Source organism: Dictyostelium discoideum, assembly GCF_000004695.1.
Source record: "Dictyostelium discoideum AX4 chromosome 4 chromosome, whole genome shotgun sequence".
NCBI classification, from domain to species: Eukaryota; Evosea; class Eumycetozoa; order Dictyosteliales; family Dictyosteliaceae; genus Dictyostelium; species Dictyostelium discoideum.
In genome coordinates this window covers 2684316-2702696 of record NC_007090.3, presented here as the reverse complement: position 1 = coordinate 2702696, position 18381 = coordinate 2684316, and the positions used below count along the sequence as shown (strand labels likewise).

General features: G+C 22.6%; 7 protein-coding genes across 7 annotated transcripts; 3 read left to right on the top strand and 4 right to left on the bottom strand.

Annotated features, from left to right (window-relative positions):
- Nucleotides 1-272: 272 nt before the first annotated feature.
- Nucleotides 273-2291, bottom strand: DDB_G0284963 (hypothetical protein; the record flags this gene model as incomplete). The annotated part of the gene is made up of 6 exons (XM_634866.1): nucleotides 273-574; nucleotides 720-908; nucleotides 1083-1394; nucleotides 1590-1863; nucleotides 2000-2168; nucleotides 2263-2291. 6 exons carry the CDS (start codon nucleotides 2289-2291, stop codon nucleotides 273-275), a joined length of 1275 nt encoding a protein of 424 aa, XP_639958.1.
- Nucleotides 2292-2711: 420 nt separating this feature from the next.
- On the top strand, nucleotides 2712-3352 carry DDB_G0284961 (hypothetical protein; the record flags this gene model as incomplete). The annotated part of the gene is made up of 2 exons (XM_634865.1): nucleotides 2712-3044; nucleotides 3152-3352. The coding sequence occupies 2 exons, from the start codon at nucleotides 2712-2714 to the stop codon at nucleotides 3350-3352; spliced, it is 534 nt and encodes a 177-aa protein (XP_639957.1).
- A 161-nt stretch (nucleotides 3353-3513) lies between these two features.
- On the bottom strand, nucleotides 3514-4220 carry DDB_G0284959 (optic atrophy 3-like family protein; the record flags this gene model as incomplete). Its single annotated transcript, XM_634864.1, has 2 exons — nucleotides 3514-3791; nucleotides 3899-4220. The coding sequence occupies 2 exons, from the start codon at nucleotides 4218-4220 to the stop codon at nucleotides 3514-3516; spliced, it is 600 nt and encodes a 199-aa protein (XP_639956.1).
- A 262-nt stretch (nucleotides 4221-4482) lies between these two features.
- Nucleotides 4483-5929, top strand: DDB_G0285059 (hypothetical protein; the record flags this gene model as incomplete). Its single annotated transcript, XM_634863.1, has 4 exons — nucleotides 4483-4791; nucleotides 4919-5047; nucleotides 5161-5683; nucleotides 5787-5929. 4 exons carry the CDS (start codon nucleotides 4483-4485, stop codon nucleotides 5927-5929), a joined length of 1104 nt encoding a protein of 367 aa, XP_639955.1.
- Nucleotides 5930-6009: 80 nt separating this feature from the next.
- On the bottom strand, nucleotides 6010-8475 carry DDB_G0284957 (hypothetical protein; the record flags this gene model as incomplete). Its single annotated transcript, XM_634862.1, has 2 exons — nucleotides 6010-6755; nucleotides 6942-8475. The coding sequence occupies 2 exons, from the start codon at nucleotides 8473-8475 to the stop codon at nucleotides 6010-6012; spliced, it is 2280 nt and encodes a 759-aa protein (XP_639954.1).
- A 654-nt stretch (nucleotides 8476-9129) lies between these two features.
- limB (LIM-type zinc finger-containing protein) lies at nucleotides 9130-10791 on the bottom strand (the record flags this gene model as incomplete). The annotated part of the gene is made up of 1 exon (XM_634861.1): nucleotides 9130-10791. One exon carries the CDS (start codon nucleotides 10789-10791, stop codon nucleotides 9130-9132), a length of 1662 nt encoding a protein of 553 aa, XP_639953.1.
- A 2660-nt stretch (nucleotides 10792-13451) lies between these two features.
- Nucleotides 13452-18148, top strand: DDB_G0284955 (P-type ATPase; the record flags this gene model as incomplete). The annotated part of the gene is made up of 2 exons (XM_634860.1): nucleotides 13452-17739; nucleotides 17835-18148. 2 exons carry the CDS (start codon nucleotides 13452-13454, stop codon nucleotides 18146-18148), a joined length of 4602 nt encoding a protein of 1533 aa, XP_639952.1.
- Nucleotides 18149-18381: the final 233 nt, after the last annotated feature.

The window sequence follows — 18381 nt, the reverse complement described above, 5'->3', positions numbered from 1 at the left end:
TTTAAAAATTTCAAATTTTATTAAAATATCCAAAAAAAACTGTAATTGCATATCCAAATCTTTTTCTATTTTTATTTTAACCTTTATTTGGGATTAATAAAAATTATTTAAATAAAAAAAAAAAAAAGATTTAATTTATTTATAACATTTTTTATTTTTTATCTTTTTTTTTTTTTTTAATTTTGTTTAGAGATGTATATTGGTTTTTTTTTAAAAAATTATTATTATTATTATTATTATTATTATTATTATTATTATTATTATTTTAAGATTTATAATTTAATGGTACCATCTTTTGACATTGAAGCTTTGATGTTAGTTTTTAACCAATGAGCTGGATTGGAACCAACATGGAAACCTTTAGTCATTAATGAACCTTTATTATCGAAATCTAACTCTTTACCATTGCTATCGACGATTTTAGCTTCAACATTTGGTAAAAGTTTACCAACACCTGATGAATTGAAAACTACACCTGAAATTTGACCAGCATGAACGAATGGAATAATAGATGATTCAACACCTTTACATTTTGATTCAAATTGTTTAACAACTGAATTATCAATTTCTCCAACTTTTTTTTTTTTTTCAAAAAAAATTAAAATTGTTCAAAACTATTAATATGTGGTACCATAATTGAAAAAAAAAAAAAAAAAAAAAAAAAAAAAAAAAAAAAAAAACTATTAAAGAAAACCATAAATATAGTTATATATACATACCAACAATCAATTTCTTTAATTCAAAGTTTTCAACTCTTGCAAATTCTGGGCTTGAAACTAATGTATTTAAAACTGATGATGAAATGAAAAGGTTATCACATTTATCTTTAATGATTGAATTTAAAATGTTTGCTGGATTAATTTGACTGATGAGTGCGATCAAAGCACCTTTTGAAAGACATGCTAGGTCTTTTCATTATAAATAAGAAAAAACAAAAAAAAAAACTCAATTAATAATCTTTTTTTTTCATTATTATTATTATTATTATTATTATTATTATTATTATTATTATTATTATTATTATTATTATTATTATTATTATTATTATTATTTATTATTTATTATTATTATTTAATACTTACTGAAAGCAGTGGCGTTACCTTCAAATAATGGAGCGGCAAATGAAAATCTTTGGGCTGTTTTGATATTAAAGAATTCAGCTAAAGCATCAGCTGTATTTAAAAGTGATTTTTGGGTGAATGAAACGTATTTTCCATCAGCGACTGGGTAGGTTGCTGAGATTTGAGTGTTTGTAACGTTTTTATTTGGTGAAGTTTTGGTATCTAAAATAATATCTCTTAATAAACTAATACCTGGTTGTTGTGATGCACCTGTTGAAAAAATATGTTTTAATTCTGGGAATCTGTTATCTCTGTGATATTCATCGTTATAAACTATATTTATAAATATAATTGGGTTAGTACATATGTACTAATAAATATAAATATATATATATCAATCATCATATAGATATATAATGACTTGATATTATTATCATTGTTGTTTTATATTGATAAAATTCTTAAATCCTCTAGTTCAATTTTAAAAATATTGGGTCATACTGTATTATTAATTATTTAACTACATACTAGTTTTTAAATTTGGGAAGAATTCTAATGCTTCATCAACCATAACTCTTTGGTTTGAATCAGCCATAACGAATGATGATGCTTTTTGATTATTTAAATGAGTTCCAATTTCTGAGAATGTTGAAGTTGGTGGAATTGATACATAATTTAAACCTGCAAATGATGCTGCAATATGTGTCATTGTACTATCAACACCAAATGAATTTGAAACAATTGTTTGATCATCTTTAATGCTGTGCTCAATAAAACCACCTGCTAAACCTCTTGTATTTTGCTATTTATATTTGATTTTTAATTATGATTTGATTTGATTTTTTTTTTTTTTTTTTAATAATGTTGAATTTGTTAGTTTGGGTTTTTTTTGTTTTTTGTTTTTTTTTTTTGTTTTTTTTTTTTTTCGTATTACTTACTAAAACATCATTATAAGTTAAAGTGTAGTTTTCATGATCTGGAATAGAGATTGCATCATTATATGAGAATTTTTCACAAACATTGCTAATTCTATTGCCAATGGTTTCGTTGGTTTCAGCATTGAATTTACCTGGTTGAACGTAAGTTGTGAATCCTCTGGCAAAGACTCTAAATATTTTTATTTTTTTATTATTTATTTGAAAATATATATTTTGTTAGATAAATATAATAAAATTTTAATAAAAATTAATTTTTTCCTTACTTTCTGATATTATTTGATTTGCTTAACATCTTTTTTATTGGTGTTTAGAGTTAATATGTAAAAAAAAAAAAAAAAAAAAGATCAAATTTCATAAAAAAAAAAAAAAAAAAAAAAAAAAAAATTTTTTTTTTTTTATTTTTTTTTTTTATTTTTTTTATTTTTTTTTTATTTTTTTTCATTGTGGCTTTTGAACTTCTGTGATAATTCTCCTCTGTTTTAATTAAATAAACGAATAATAAAAAAAAAAAACAAACAAAAAAAAAAAAGTTGAAAAAGTTTTAAAAATAAAAAAAAAAAAAAATATTTCACACTCAAACGCCACACAAACATTTTCACACAAAGGACTTATACAACCAACTACAAAAAAATATAAAAGGGTTATATGACCTTCTCAAATCATTGTATATAAAATAATAATTTTACTTAAAATTAAAAAAAAAAAAAAAAGAATGTCAGATTCAATAATTGTAAATATAGAAACACCACAATCAAGTAAAAGAAAGAGTCAAATTTCAAAGAGATATAGAGTAACTAGTGAAGAGGATAGAAGGAATTTAAAAGAAAAAGTTATAAGTGCAAGATTGGAATCATTGGATGATGACAATGAACAACAACCAATAGGTAGTAGAGGAGATGAAGAAGACAATGATTATAACGATGATGAAAATGAAATAGTTTATACAACACCTGTAAATAAAAAAAGATTATTCATTGCAAGAGAAAAGAAAAAAAATGAAAAGAAATCAATGAATTTAAATTTTAATGATGTTTTAGAGAAATCTGTAAGTGAATAATATTTTTTTTTTTTTTTTTATTATTATTATTTTTAATTTTAAAATATCCCTCATATATTAAAATTTCCAAAATCATTATAATTATACACATATAGTATTTAGAAACTTTTCCAGATCATGTACCAACATATATTAGCGTTCAATCAAAACCCTCAATATTTCCACCTAGACACTTTTGTTCAATATGTGGCTATATTGGTGCATATACCTGTAAACAATGTTCAAGTAGATATTGTAGTATAAAATGTTTTAATTATCATAATGAAACAAGATGTAAAGGTTCAATTTATACTTAATATATATATATCCGATGAGTAAATATAAAGTGAATATTAAAATATTCACAAAATGTAAATAGAATAAAAATAAAAAAAAGAATTATTTAAATTAGTGGGAAAAAAAGAAATTTAGGTTTTTTTTTTTTTTTTTTTTTTTTTTTTTTGTTTGTTTTTAAAAATTAGTTTACATTGGATATTCTTTTATTTGGAATTCCTTCACTGGAAATTGATTTATAATCATTTTCTGTTTGCGCGTTTTTTAAAGAATTTAATTTAATATTATGAGTATTTATGTATTCAGCAATTGATGATTTTGTTGATTGATTTGGGTCAATATATATATTTAAATTTGGATTCGATGATTGTATTGCTTCAATAACATTTGTTAAATTATTAATAGTTTCTTGTTGAACTTCAAGTTTTTCTTCTAAATTTTTAAATCTATTTTGTAGTGCCTCTGTTTTATTTTTTTTTTATTTTTTTTATTATTATTATTAGTTTATTTTATAGTTTATTTCCAAAAAAAGAAAGATATATAAATATTTATATCTTTATATAACTTACCTTCTTTCTTTTTATCTTTTTCAGAACTTCTTGAGGTTTCATATAATAAAAGACCAATTGCAACACTTAATAAAAATGCTTCAGAAACTATTTCAGTACCTAAATCAATTGCAGCGTTAACATTTAAATCTACTGGTTTTCTAGTTGTATCGCCATTGAATTTGGTTAATTTCAAATCTAATTTATGCCATAGTCTTGCACCTCTAACAACTCTGTCATGGAATATTGGTGATTTTGATGCTCTTATTTTAATTTGTTTTGACAATGGTTTAGCCAAACTTTTAATTAATAATGACCCAACTTTTAATAATGGTAATACCATAGTTTTGTTAAAATAGTTTTTTTTTTTTCTGATGATGATTGTGTTGTGTAATCGAAAAAAAAAAAAAAAAAAAAAAAAAAAAAAAAAAAAAAAAAAAAAAAAAAAAAAAAAAAACCTTTTTTTGAATTCATTTTTCGCATATTTTTTTTTTTTTTTTTTTTTTTACTGATTACATAATCATTATTCATTTTGCTCAAAACAACAACTACAACTTTTTCTATGCAATATATAAATAATTTAAAAGAAATAAAAAAATAATTAAATGAATAATTTTAATAGTTATGATAGTAAAATAATAAATAATTTCAACTATGATAATAAATATATAGCCATTTTAAATATTGAAAAGTTTCAAAGTGATATTAAAAATTTTTACATTTACCACCAGAAAAATGTCAATAATTCTGAAGAGCAAGATTGGAAAAGATTCAATAATTGTTTTAAAAGAATGTTAGTTTTCATGAGGAAAGTTTGTGATTCATTATCACTTTCTTCATTAGCATATCTTCATTCAATATCATTATTAAAAAGATTCTTAAATAGGAAATTTATTTTTGATTATAATCAATATGTAAAAATTTTTTTTTTTTTTTTTTTTTTTGAAAAAACAACAAATTGAATAAATAATTAGAAATAAAATCACTAAATATATTTATTTATTTTTTTTTTTTTTTTTTTTTTTTTTTTTTTTTTTTTAGTTTGTTTCAATGACATGCATTTTAATTTGTATTAAAGTTAATTCATCATCAATATTACCAATGAAAGTTAGAGATTTATTAAATGTGTCATATTATATTTTAACAAATGATAGATTATTACTAAATGATGTAAGATAATAATAATAATAAATAATAATTTATAATTATAATTATAATTATAATTATTTATTTCTCAAACACACTAACGAATAGTATTTTATTCTTTTAAAATTATTAAATAGGACTATTATAATTTTAAAGATAATATTTTATCAATGGAACAAAAAATTTTACAAATATTATCCTATGATATATCAGTATCTTTTAAAGAGAATTTTGCTGGGATTTATAATAATAATAATAATAATAATAATAATAATAATAATAATAATAATAATAATTGTGTTGGTAAAATCATTGATGAAGCACCACCATATCTATTTCATTTTCTTTATTTTTTGGATTGTGAAAAGAATCATGTTTTATCTCAAATTTCATTCAACTTTTTAAGTGATTCTTCTTTAATACCATTCATTGAATCTCCATTTTTCAAAGCACCAGAGATAGCTCTCTTTTGTATATTATTAGCATTTGAATACACAAAAATTGATTTACCATTATCAAGAAATAATTTATTTTTAATATTAGGTTTAAAAATAAATAATAATAATAATAATAATAATAATAATAATAATAATAATAATAATAATAATAATAATAATAATAATAATAATAATACAGATTTAAATGACCAAAAATATGAAAGTATGTATTTATATTGTATACCTATGAATTAATAGGGATGAAATATATATATTTATTAATAATTATTTTTTATTTTTTTATTTTTTTTTAAATTATAAATTAGTTTTCAAAAATTATTTACACTCACTTTATATAGATTTTAAAAATAATGGTGAAATTCATTACAATAATAATGGTAAAGAAGAAGAAGAATATAATTATAAGCTAATATCTGATTTTTTTAAAAAAGAAAATAAAAAGGATTAAATATGTTTAGATAAATAACATTTAGAAATATAGTTTTTTTTTTTTTATTTTTATTTATAATTATTTTATTATTTTATTATTTAAGTTTGTTGTTGTTGTTGTTGTTGTTGTTGCTGTTTTAATTTTAAAATTTCTTTAATCAATTCAATTCTTGTTGATAATTCTTCTTGATATTTTAAGATTGGAACACGCATAATATAGACACCAAACATAGTCATAATGATTAATTGTTTAATACCATCATTCATCAATTCAATAGTTTGAATACCAAGAATTGGATGAGAAAAATGACGATGGCTATTTAATTTATATATAAAACCATTACTATCATTATCAATTGGTTGTTGTTGTTTTTTATAAACCAATAGTTCCATACCATATGTACCAATTAATAATTCATTTTGACCATCTGCATCAATATCAAAAACATGGACACTTGTAACACTATCGAAAGAATCTGAATATTCCAATAAATGAGAATCTTGAAGTAATTGATTGAAAATGTTTCTATAAACTACCGAATATCCAATGATACTACCGACCAATAAATGCATTTTTTTCATTTGTTGTTCACTATTATTAATAATTTGATCAGTATTACTTTTAATTTCATTTATAATGGAAAATATTGAATCATCTTGATTAATATCAAAATTACCAAAACTATCAATATCATTATTATTGTTATTGTTATTATTATAATTATAACAATTATACATATGATTATTATTACTATTATTTAAATCAATATTTTCATTATATATACAAAGTGTCTGAACTGGACCATCTAAAAAAAAAGATTCACTCTTTATTTCTTTGGTTATTTCTAAATTTATTTTATTTTAAAATAATAAAAAATTAATTATCAATGAATAATTAATAATAATAATAATAATAATAATAATAATAATAATAATAATAATAATAATAATAATAATAATAATAATAATAATAATAATAATAATAATAATAATAATAATAATTAATGATAATAATAATTAACAATACAAACCATTTATAATTGATAATTTTAATAAACCATTTTGGCAACCAATTGCAACTAATCTAAAGTTTTGATAATATTTAATTTCAATTTTTAAAGCATTTGAACCTAAATTACACATCTCTGGAAAATATCTTGATATATCACCCTCGACAAATTCGTTACCATTATAGTAATACATATGTATCTTTTCATCACTACCAGATAAAAGAAATACATTTTTACTATTTCCATCTTCAAATTGTTCAATTCTTGAATGAGTAAGATGAAATGGTATGAAATCTATATCAAATATTTGAAAACTAAAATTTAAAATATCTAATCTTTTCTTTGGTGGAGGTTGTTGTGGTGGTGGTGCTGCCGTAGTTGTATTATTATTATTATTATTAAAGTTTTGTTGACTATTTGTTTGTTGTGTTGATGTCGATGTTGTTGATGGAATTGTGGGAGTAGTATCACCACTACCACCACTACTATCATTTATTGATGATTCATAATCACTAATATTAAATAATATTTTACCTTTTGAATTATTTGGTTGATTTAGTTGAAATGGTGTTACTTGAGTGAATGCAATTACTGGTTGTCCTTCATCAAGGAATGAATCGACTGATACAATTTGATTCTCAACAAATTGATTAGGTTGTGTACTAGTTGTTGAATTTGTAGTAATTTTTGATGGTGATGATGGATTTCTTGATGTTGCTGTTGTTGTTGCTTGTGTAGTTGTTTGTGTTGATGTTGTTGCTGTTGTTGTTGATGTTGTTGATGTTGTTTGTGGTGGTGGTGGTGGTGGTGGTGGAGGATTTATATCAGAATTTGATATAATTTCATTTGTTAACCAAGATAATGAACCAGTTTCTAAATCTTCCTCAGATTCAACAGATATTAAACTTGTTCTACTTGATATATATAATTTATTCTGTTTTGATATGAATATATTCTTACTACTATTATTATTATTACTATTATTTGGTATAATTGTACTATTATTCATACTAATTTGTCCAATTGATTGTGCTAATGTTGTTTCAACAATCGTATTATTATTTTTATTATTTGTCTTTTCATTGTTATTATTATTACTTGTATCAGTAATATCAGTTAATAATAATGGTATACTTGATAAACCATATATATTGGTTGGTATTGGTAAATCAACATATTCTAATGCATCTAATTGAAGTTTATTTATAGTATCTAATAATCTAGATGGTGAATGAATATTTTTATTATTATTATTGATATTATTATTATTATTATTATTATTACTATTATTATTAGGAGTTGAAGTTTTTGATTTATTTGAAAGTTTTCTATTTAACCCTATCATTGGTTGAGGTGTACCATTATTTGAATGTACAACAACAGGTGTATTACTATTACTTGTTGATTTCTCTGTCATTTCCCAATGCTCAGCATATACATTCGATTGCAATCTTTCAACCCACAATAACCTTTTGAAATTAAAAAAAGATATTTTTTTTTTTAAAAAAAAAAAATTAAAAAAAAAAAAATAAAAAAAAAAATAAAAACAATTCATGTTAGTCCAAGTTTTACTTTATTTTTAATTTTTTTTTTTTAACAAATTTGAATGTTTTAAAAAATAATATAATCCAGATTTAATTTATTTATTTTTTTGATTTAAAAATTAAAATTAAATAAATAGTTATTTCTTTTTTTTATTTTTGAATTTAAAATTTTTATTCTTTCCACTAATTTTTCTTTTTTTTTTTAAAAAAAACAATAAATTGAATAAGAAAAATAAGAAAATTTATTTCTGCTCATTATTAAAAAATAAAAAATGAATGATAAATAATTAAATTCTATATTTGAAAAATAAAAAATTTAAAAAAAAATATAAAAAAATAAAAAAAAATAAAAAATGAATGATATATCATTTTGAGTATTTTTGAGTGCCCATCATCATTAACTCATTTTCAACTTTTAATTAATTATTTTGATCTATTATCAAGAATACCAAATGAAGGAATACAACCTATGATATCAATATTACCAAAATCTTTAATTTATTTAGATTTACCAACCTGTAAATTTTAATTCAAATATTATTTTAAATTTTAAAGATATTTAAAAAAAAATAAAAAAATAAAAAAATAAAAAGTATATATATTGTTTTAATTTTATTTTTATTTTTATTTTTATTTATTTTATTTTATGAAAATTTATTTTTATTTTATTTAGCTTTTGATTCTTTTTCTTTTTCTTTTGCAGCTCTTTCTCTTTCTTTTTTTAATTCTTTTGCTTCTTTTTTAGCTAATTTTTCACGATAAGCTTCAGCTTTTTTATCACCAGCTTTCTTTTCTTTAATTCTTTTTCTAACTTCTTTTGGAAGTGCATCAAAACATTTGAAACAAAGTGGTTTACCATCCCATTCCATAATTTCTTTACCTAAAACACATTCACAACCTGTACAAGTGAAATGTTCACGATGATAGATTTTACCAAATACTTCAACACCAGTGTCAACCACAGGTTTTGAACATTTGAAACATTGACGACCAAAGAATTGATGATAATGTGATTCACAATAGGGTTTACCAGCATGTTCACGAAAAGCACTTCCAGCGAATGGTACTTGACAAGTGGTACAAGTGAAATGTTCTGGATGCCAAACTTTACCCAAAGCAGTGATTGAACGACCAACGATTGGTTTTGAACAAGCACCACATATATTGAGAATTTGTTTTTGATAATCTTCATAACAATAGAGACGACCCTCATATTCATGACAAGTTTTACCCACATTGAATTCACAACCACACTCTTCACAACGATAATGCTCCGAATGAACTGGTTGACCTTGAAGAATAATGTATTCACCAGTGATTGGAAGTTTACATTTTGAACAAATTTCAGATTTTGCTGCTAAACGTTTTTGTCTTGCAATCTTACATGTGTTACAATAAACTTCTCCATCCTCCTCTTTGTATGGTTTACCACGTAACTTGTCACCACAACCTGAACATGAGAAACACTCTGGATGATAACGATTACCCAATGCATTGATACATGTGTCTTCAATTGGTTTAATACATGCGAAACAACGTGGACTAAATAATTCCAAATAATCATTCTCACAATATAACTTTTCTTCATGTTCAATGAATGATCCTGAGAATGGTAATTTACAATAGGTACATACAAAATGCTCTGGATGATATGAACGTCCCAATGCATTTGTACAAACTCCAATAATCATATCTCCACATGCTCCGCAAATTGGTCCATTAGCTTTAACTACACGTCCATCTGGTGTTGTTGCTGCTAATGAAATTGGTTGTAATGTACCAACTCCATCCAAATATGTTGGTAGTTGTTGCTGTTGCTGTTGTTGTGAATTTAATGGTGGTGAAGGTTGACGTGCTAAATGATTTTGTGCTACTAATGTTACACCTGATGATACACCTGATGATACACCTGATGATACACCTGATGATACACCTGATGATACTCCAAATGATAATCCTGGTCCTGAGCTAATACCACCACCATTATTATTACTTATATTATTATTGATACTATTATTTGGTAAACCAGGTCCTTTACTCATTAAACCTGGTCCTGTACTCATTAATCCTGGTCCTGTACTGACTAATCCTGGTCCTGTACTCATTAATCCTGGTCCACGTGATATACCACCATTATTGTCATTTAAATTTCTAAAATCTCCTCCAGGTCCTGTTGATACATTTGGATCTTTATATGTAAGATATGTTGGTGCTGTTTCTTGTTGTGGTTGTTTGATTTGATCTGATGTTGGTGTTGCTGTAGTCTCTACTAATCCTAACTCTGCCATCAAATCATCCATCTCTGATAATACATTTTTATTTGCCATTTTTTAATATATATTTTCTACTATAATTATTATTTTTTTTTCTTTTATTTTTTTTTTTTTTAATGTTTCTTTTTTAGAATGTGGTTATGTTGAAAATTAATGTGAAAAAAAAAATAATAATAATTTTGATGTGATAATGATTTATTATTTTTTTTTTTTTGCTTTTTTTTTTTGCTTTTTTTTTTTTTTTTTTGATACTAAAGTGAAATTGTTTTTATGTGTTGTGTATGGTACAGTTGTGTGTGTGTGTGGGTGTGGGTTTTTTTTTTCTTTTTTTTTTTTTTCTTTATATAATATACAAATAGATTAAAATATTTTAATGTACAAGATGAATAAAAAAAAACTTTTTTTTTTCCTTTTTTTTTTTTTATTTTTTTATTTTTGAAAAAAAAAAAGAAAATTAAAAAAAAAAAGAAAAAAAAAAAAAAAAAAAATAAAAAAAAAAAAAAATATCAAATTTTGGGTTATTTCGGTTAAAACACAAAATTTCTTTTTTTAAACAATTCTTTTGCATTGGGTTTATTGAATTTTTAAAATAAAACAATTTTTTTATTTTTTAGGTGTATATTTTTGAGATGATAAAAAAATAAAAATAAAAAATAAAAATAATAAAATAAATTCTAATAATTATGTTTTATCCAAATACACAAGTCAATATTCAATATAAAATTTTGGCTTTTAATATAAAATATTGACTTTTGGGATAATGAATGAAACATATTAATTAGAGTTTTATAATGTTTTAAAGATATATTTTTTTTTTTTTTTATTATTAATTTAAAAAGCTGTATAATTTCATCATTCAAACACAGCATTATATTACTGTTCTGATTGGTAAGTGAAAATACGGGCTCGTTCTGGTGGATGTTTCCCACGATATTCTCAGAAGAAATCAAAATCGATCAGAATCCACGTGTATTCTAATGTTTAAAATAAAAAAATATCAAATTAATATTAACAACTTAATAACTTTGTTTATGGGTTCTTTTTTTTTTTTTTTTTTTTTTTCCAAATTTAATTTTCATTTTTTTTTTTTTTTTATTATTTTTTTTTTTTATTTTTTTATTTTTTAGGGGTTCACAAAATAATATTAACAATGTAATTAATTATATTATTATTTATATTTTCTCTTCTTTGAATTCGAAGATACAATTTCTATATTAATTTTTTATAAACAATTATTATTAAAAAAAAAAAAAAAAAAAAAAAAAAAAAAAAATCTAACCCATTTTTTTCATTGTTTAGATTAATTAATGTATTATTCATCTTTTTAATCTTTAATAAATATTTTAATTGAAGCAATTATCAATTTATTAATAATTAATTTTAAAAAAAAAAAAAAAAATGAAATGGAACAAATAAGTATATAAGTTTAAATTTAAATTTTTTTATTTTTATTTTTTTTATTTTTTTATTTTATTTTTTTTATTTTTTTTATTGTTTTTTTGCAACTGAGCGAGAATCTGGCAAAAAAAAAAAAAAAAATTTGCATATAAAAAAAACCGATAACAACGTTCACATTTTTTATTTTTTCCCAAACTCATCAAAAAAAAAAAAAAAAAAAAAAAAAAAAACAAAAAAAAAAAAAAAAAATTTATATTATTATTATTTTACACACACCCAAAGTGATAAATTATTAAACCTACACATATACAGATACACATACAAACATACATATACATATTCACATACAAATATAATAAATTTATAGTCCACTTTTATTTTTATATTTTCAATAAATTTATTTCATCATAGAATATTTACATACAACACAATTTCTGTGTCGTTTTTTAAATATCATTCCCTTATTTCTTTTTTTATAAATATTTAAATTTATTCAGTTTTTTTTATTACAACACTCCTGTAATAAATTTTTTTTTTTATACAAAGTGGTTGTTGGTGTATTAAATCTTAGTTCAATATATAAATTTGTTTACAAATAATAGTTTATAAAAAAAATAAAATAAAATAAAATAAAAAATAAAAAAATAAAAAATAAAACAAACATATAATTGAACTTCAAAAAAAAAAAAAAACCCAAGTAAACAAAAAAAAAAAAAAAAAAAAAAACCGGTTAGGAAATTAATTATTATTTAGGTATGTTTTCTTTTTTTTTTTTTTATATTTTTTTCCCACTTCACTTAAATTTATTTAATTATAATATTACTGTAATTGCATTTTTCATTATTTTATTAAATAATTTGATTCAAAACTACACAGAAAACAAACCACAAACACACACACATATATGGTTGTGTAAATTTCACGACATGTGCAATTGTTTATTCCTACCACAAACTCCCACCACGCCGAACACTTTAATTCCTATATTCATCTACAATTGTTTTAAAAATATTTTTTTTTTTTTTTTTTTAAAATATTTTCTTTTTTTCCCCCTTATTTTCTTTTTTTTTAATTTTTTTACCTTATTTTATAATTACCTGAATTATAATAATAATTTTTCTCTCCTCAAACACAAAATTAAACAAAAATTATCCAAACTAATTTTTATTTTTATTTTTTTATTTTTATTTTTTTTTTTTTAAAAAATAATATGTTTAAATAATATTACAATTACATTTATAGGATAATAGAAAATAATTTTTTTTTTTTTTTTTTTAAATTAAAAAAAAAAATATTCAAAATAGACATTGAAAATAATGATTAAAAATGACAGTCCACCAACAAATTCTCAAATGATGATTGACTTAAATAATAATGAAAATTCACATCGTGATATTTGTGAAGTAAAAAATAATAATAATAATAATAATAATAATAATAATAATAATAATAATAATAATAATAATAATAATAATAATAATAATAATAATAATGATAATAATAACAACAACAACGATAACGATAACAACAACAATAATAATAATAATAATAACAATAGTATGGATTTAAAGTCATTGAATGATAACACTGAAACAATTGGTGCATATATTACAGAATCATCAACTCCATTAATTCAACAAATTCCAAAAACCAAAGTTTCACCAATTTTATCATCTTCACCATCATTATCATCATCTTCTTCAGCAAATAAAAAATTGAAATCAAAATATAAAAATTCCCCACCACTTTTATCAAAATCAAAAGATTTCAATAATTATGATGATGATGATGACGACGATAAGGAAAATGATTTAGATACATTTAGATTAGACTCAAAATTACCAAAACCAACAACATCATTAAAAAATATAATCAAATCAAGTTTAACAAACTCTAGAAATATGGAAAATAATAATAATAAAATTGAAATAGAAGAAGAGGAGGAGGAAGAAGAAGAAAAAGATTTATCATATTTAAAAAAAGTTGAAAAACAAGAAAATATTGAAGAGAATGGTGGTGAGGATATGTTATTGGTAGATAGAATGGTTGGATATGAAAGTAATAAATCAAGAGAATTCATTTATTGGTTAACAATTTTATTTTCATGTGGTGTTTCATTGTTGGTATACTATTGGTTCGAATTATTATATATTAATATTCGATTTAAAAAATCATTAACCATTTCAAATGCAACTCATGTTTTGGTTTATTCTAAAGATTTAAGATTTGAATTCTCAAAGGTTAATTACATAATGGACGACAATGATGATCGTCATCATACATCAAATCAATATACTGAGAAATATATAATTTATAGATTTTCAAGATTCTTTTTCAACGAGAAAATTCAAGAGTATGAAAAAACTAAATTAGTTAACCAGTATGAAAAGATTGAGTTATTAAGATTGGTTGAGAATGGATTGAGTAAAGAGAGTTTAAAGAAATTGAAGCAGAGATTCGGAGAAAACGAAATCAATTTCCCAGTTAAAAATATTCCACGTCTTTTAATGGAGGAGGTGTTACATCCATTTTTCATCTTTCAAATCTATAGTGTATGTTTATGGATTGCAGAAGAATACTATTATTATGCAGCAGCTATCTTTTTAATTGCAACAGTTAGTGCTATAATAAGTTTAAGAGAGATTCGTGGTAATTTATTATCATTACAAAAGATTTCCCATTTTGTATGTTCAGTGGATGTTCTTAGAAATAATGGTGAAATTGAAACTATCTCCTCTACAGAGTTAGTACCTGGTGATATCATCGAATTACGTCAAGATTTCATTATGCCATGTGATGTTATCTTATTATCTGGTCAAGCAATTCTAAATGAGTCAATGTTAACTGGTGAATCAATACCTGTTAATAAATATAGTGTTTTAAGTGATGAAGAAATTAAATTATTTAAACAACAACAACAACAACAACAAAATAATAATAATAATTATATTACACAAGATGGTAGTAATAATAATAATGAAGAAATTAAAGATTTATCAAAAGAAAAACGTTCATTAATTTATGGTGGTACAGTTGTTGTAAAATTATTATCATCTACAAGTACAAATGATAAAATATTTGGTATGGTACGAGATACATCATTTCAAACTACAAAAGGTAAACTTATTCTTAGTATTTTATATCCAAAGAAATCTCATTTCAAATTCTTTATGGAAAGTTTAAAATTTGTTGGAGTTTTATGTGTTTTAGCTTTTGCAGGATTTTGTATTTCAGTTTGGCGTTTAAAAACATTGGGTGTAACTAATCATATAATTGCATTACGTGCTCTCGATTTAATTACAATCGTCGTTCCACCAGCTTTACCAATGGCAATGACAGTAGGTACTGGTTTTGGTTTATCACGTTTACGTAAATCAAAAATATTTTGTATTTCACCACCACGTTTAAATATGGCTGGTAAAATTCAAGTATTTTGTTTCGATAAAACTGGTACTTTAACTGAAGAGGGTTTAGATTTATTAGGTATAATTTCAACTTCAATCATCATAAATAATAATGGCAATAATAGTAATAATAATAATAATAATAATAATAATAATAATAATAATAATAATAATAATAATAATAATAATAATAATAATAATAATAATAATAATAATAATAATAATAATTATAAATCATTATCAATACCAAGTTCACCATTATCAATTTCAAAATCACCACAATCATTATATTTGGATAGTAGAATGACATTTTCATCTTTACCAAATTCACCAACAATTAATTCAAATAATAATACTGCTAATGGTAGTGGTGCTGGTGGTGCTGGTGGTAGTGGTGATAATAATGGTGAAAATTATTATTATAATATGATTAATATACCAACATCTGCAAATGTTTCAATGGTTGAATATAAATTTAACGAAATGAATGATCCAAAAGTAACATCATTTAATAATAATCAAGGTATGTTTAGATTATTAATGTCAACATGTCATTCATTAACAGTTATAAATGGTTCAGTATCTGGTGATCCATTAGAGATTAAAATATTTGAATCTACCAATTCAACCATTTTAGATGGTAGTACAACCGGTAGTAGTGGTCAAGTTATATCAATGTCACCAAATGAATTTTTATCACAAGAGATTATGGTGTCCTATTTGGAGAATTTCGATTTTCAATCAAAACTTCAAAGAATGAGTGTAATCGTTCAATTACAATCGAGTGGTAGATGTTTTAGTCTTGTAAAGGGTAGTCCTGAAATGATTAAAAATCTATGTATTCCACAAACCATTCCAAAGGATTACGATAGTCAATTGGCAATTTACACAGAGAAAGGTTATAGAGTATTGGCATGTGCTTATCGTAAATGGGATCCAACCTTTTTATTCCCAAAAAGAGATATCCTTCGAAAAGAATCTGAATCAAATCTTGAATTTTTAGGTTTTATCATTATGGAGAATAGAATTAAACCACAGTCACCACCAATCATTAAAAAATTACAAAAAGCAAATATTAGAACCGTTATGGTAACTGGTGATAATGGTTTAACCGCTACAAGTGTTGCAAAACAATGTGGTATAATTAAAAATGATTCAATTTTATTTATGGGTTTAATTCAACCATCATCAACACCAACACCACCACCACCATCTCAAACAGCAGTAGCATCAACTTTATATACTAATAGTAATAACGATTCATCATCATCAGTATCAACTACAACATCAACAACAGCAATCGCAACTAAAGGTAGCATGCTTGAGGATGAAATTATTTGGGAGCATGTTTCACAAGAAGGTAGAGGTGATATACATAAATTAGATCCAAACACTTTATTATTGGATGACGAAAATCGTGATTATAATTTAATTGTAACAGGCCCAGTTTTTAAACAAATCTATAATCATTATTTAGCAACTGGTTCAACTAGATTCGTCAATATGTTAAGACGTGGTGTTGTTTATGCAAGAATGACACCAGATGAAAAACAAACTTTGATCGAAGAATTGGAACGTATTGGATTATATGTTGGTATGTGTGGTGATGGTGCAAATGATTGTGGTGCATTGAAGGCTGCTCATGTAGGTATATCATTATCAGAGAGTGAAGCTTCAATCGCTGCACCATTCACTTCAACCATCACTGATATCAGCTGTGTTCCAACTTTAATTAGAGAGGGTAGAGCATCGTTGGCAGTTTCATTCAAACTTTTCCAATTCATGGGAATGTATTCATTGATTCAATTCACTTCAGTCATCTTTTTATATTTCCATGCAAGTGTATTGGGTAATTGGCAATATCTTTATCAAGATCTTTTCGTTATCTTCCCATTGGTTATCTTTTTAGGTATGACAGAACCATGTGAAAAACTCTCACTTAAACGTCCTTCCGGTAGGTTAATTAGTGGCGCTATCATTGGTTCTCTATTTGTTCATATTTTGGTTTGTGTCTCTTATCTTTTAGCCATTTACCTTTTGGTTCAAACTAAATCTTGGTTTGATGAAATTGTATTGGATGATCAAAATATTAGAAGTTATATTACTACATCACTTTTCATTTTTGGTTCTTTCCAATACTCAATTATGTTATTCACTTTTTCTTTTGGTAAACCATTTTTAAAACCATTTTATACAAATAGTAAGTTTTTTTTTTTTTTTTTTTTCCCTCTTAATAATAATTATTAAAAACTTAGTTACTAACTATTTTTTTTTTTTTTTTTCAAATTTTTAAAGAATATTTATTTATGGTATATATTTTTACTTTAACTACAAATTTAATCTTATTATTTGGTGGATTTTATAAAGTTTGGGATTTCTTACAATTAAGAGTATTACCAGTTGGTTGGAGATTTACAATGTTTGCATTTATTGTTGGTAATTTAGTTTCAAATGCTCTTGTTGAATTCTTCTTTTACTTGTATAAATCTAGATCCAAAAAGAAAAAGATTTTAAATATAACCAAAATCTTTTCAAAAAATGAAGATGATATTCCAAAAGATTCTAGAATTTCAGAAAATTCAGTTTTAATTCCAATTCATAATAATTAAATAAATAAATAAATAAATAATAATAATAATAATAATAATAATAATAATAATAATAATAATAATAATAATAATAATAATAATAATAATAATAATAATAATCAAAAAAAAAATAAAATAAAATAAAATATGGTAATGATAATTATAAAAGTAAAATTAAGTTTCAATTCAAACACTTTTTTTTTTTTTTCATTTTTTTTTTTTTTTTTTATTTTTTTTTATTTTTTTTATTTTGG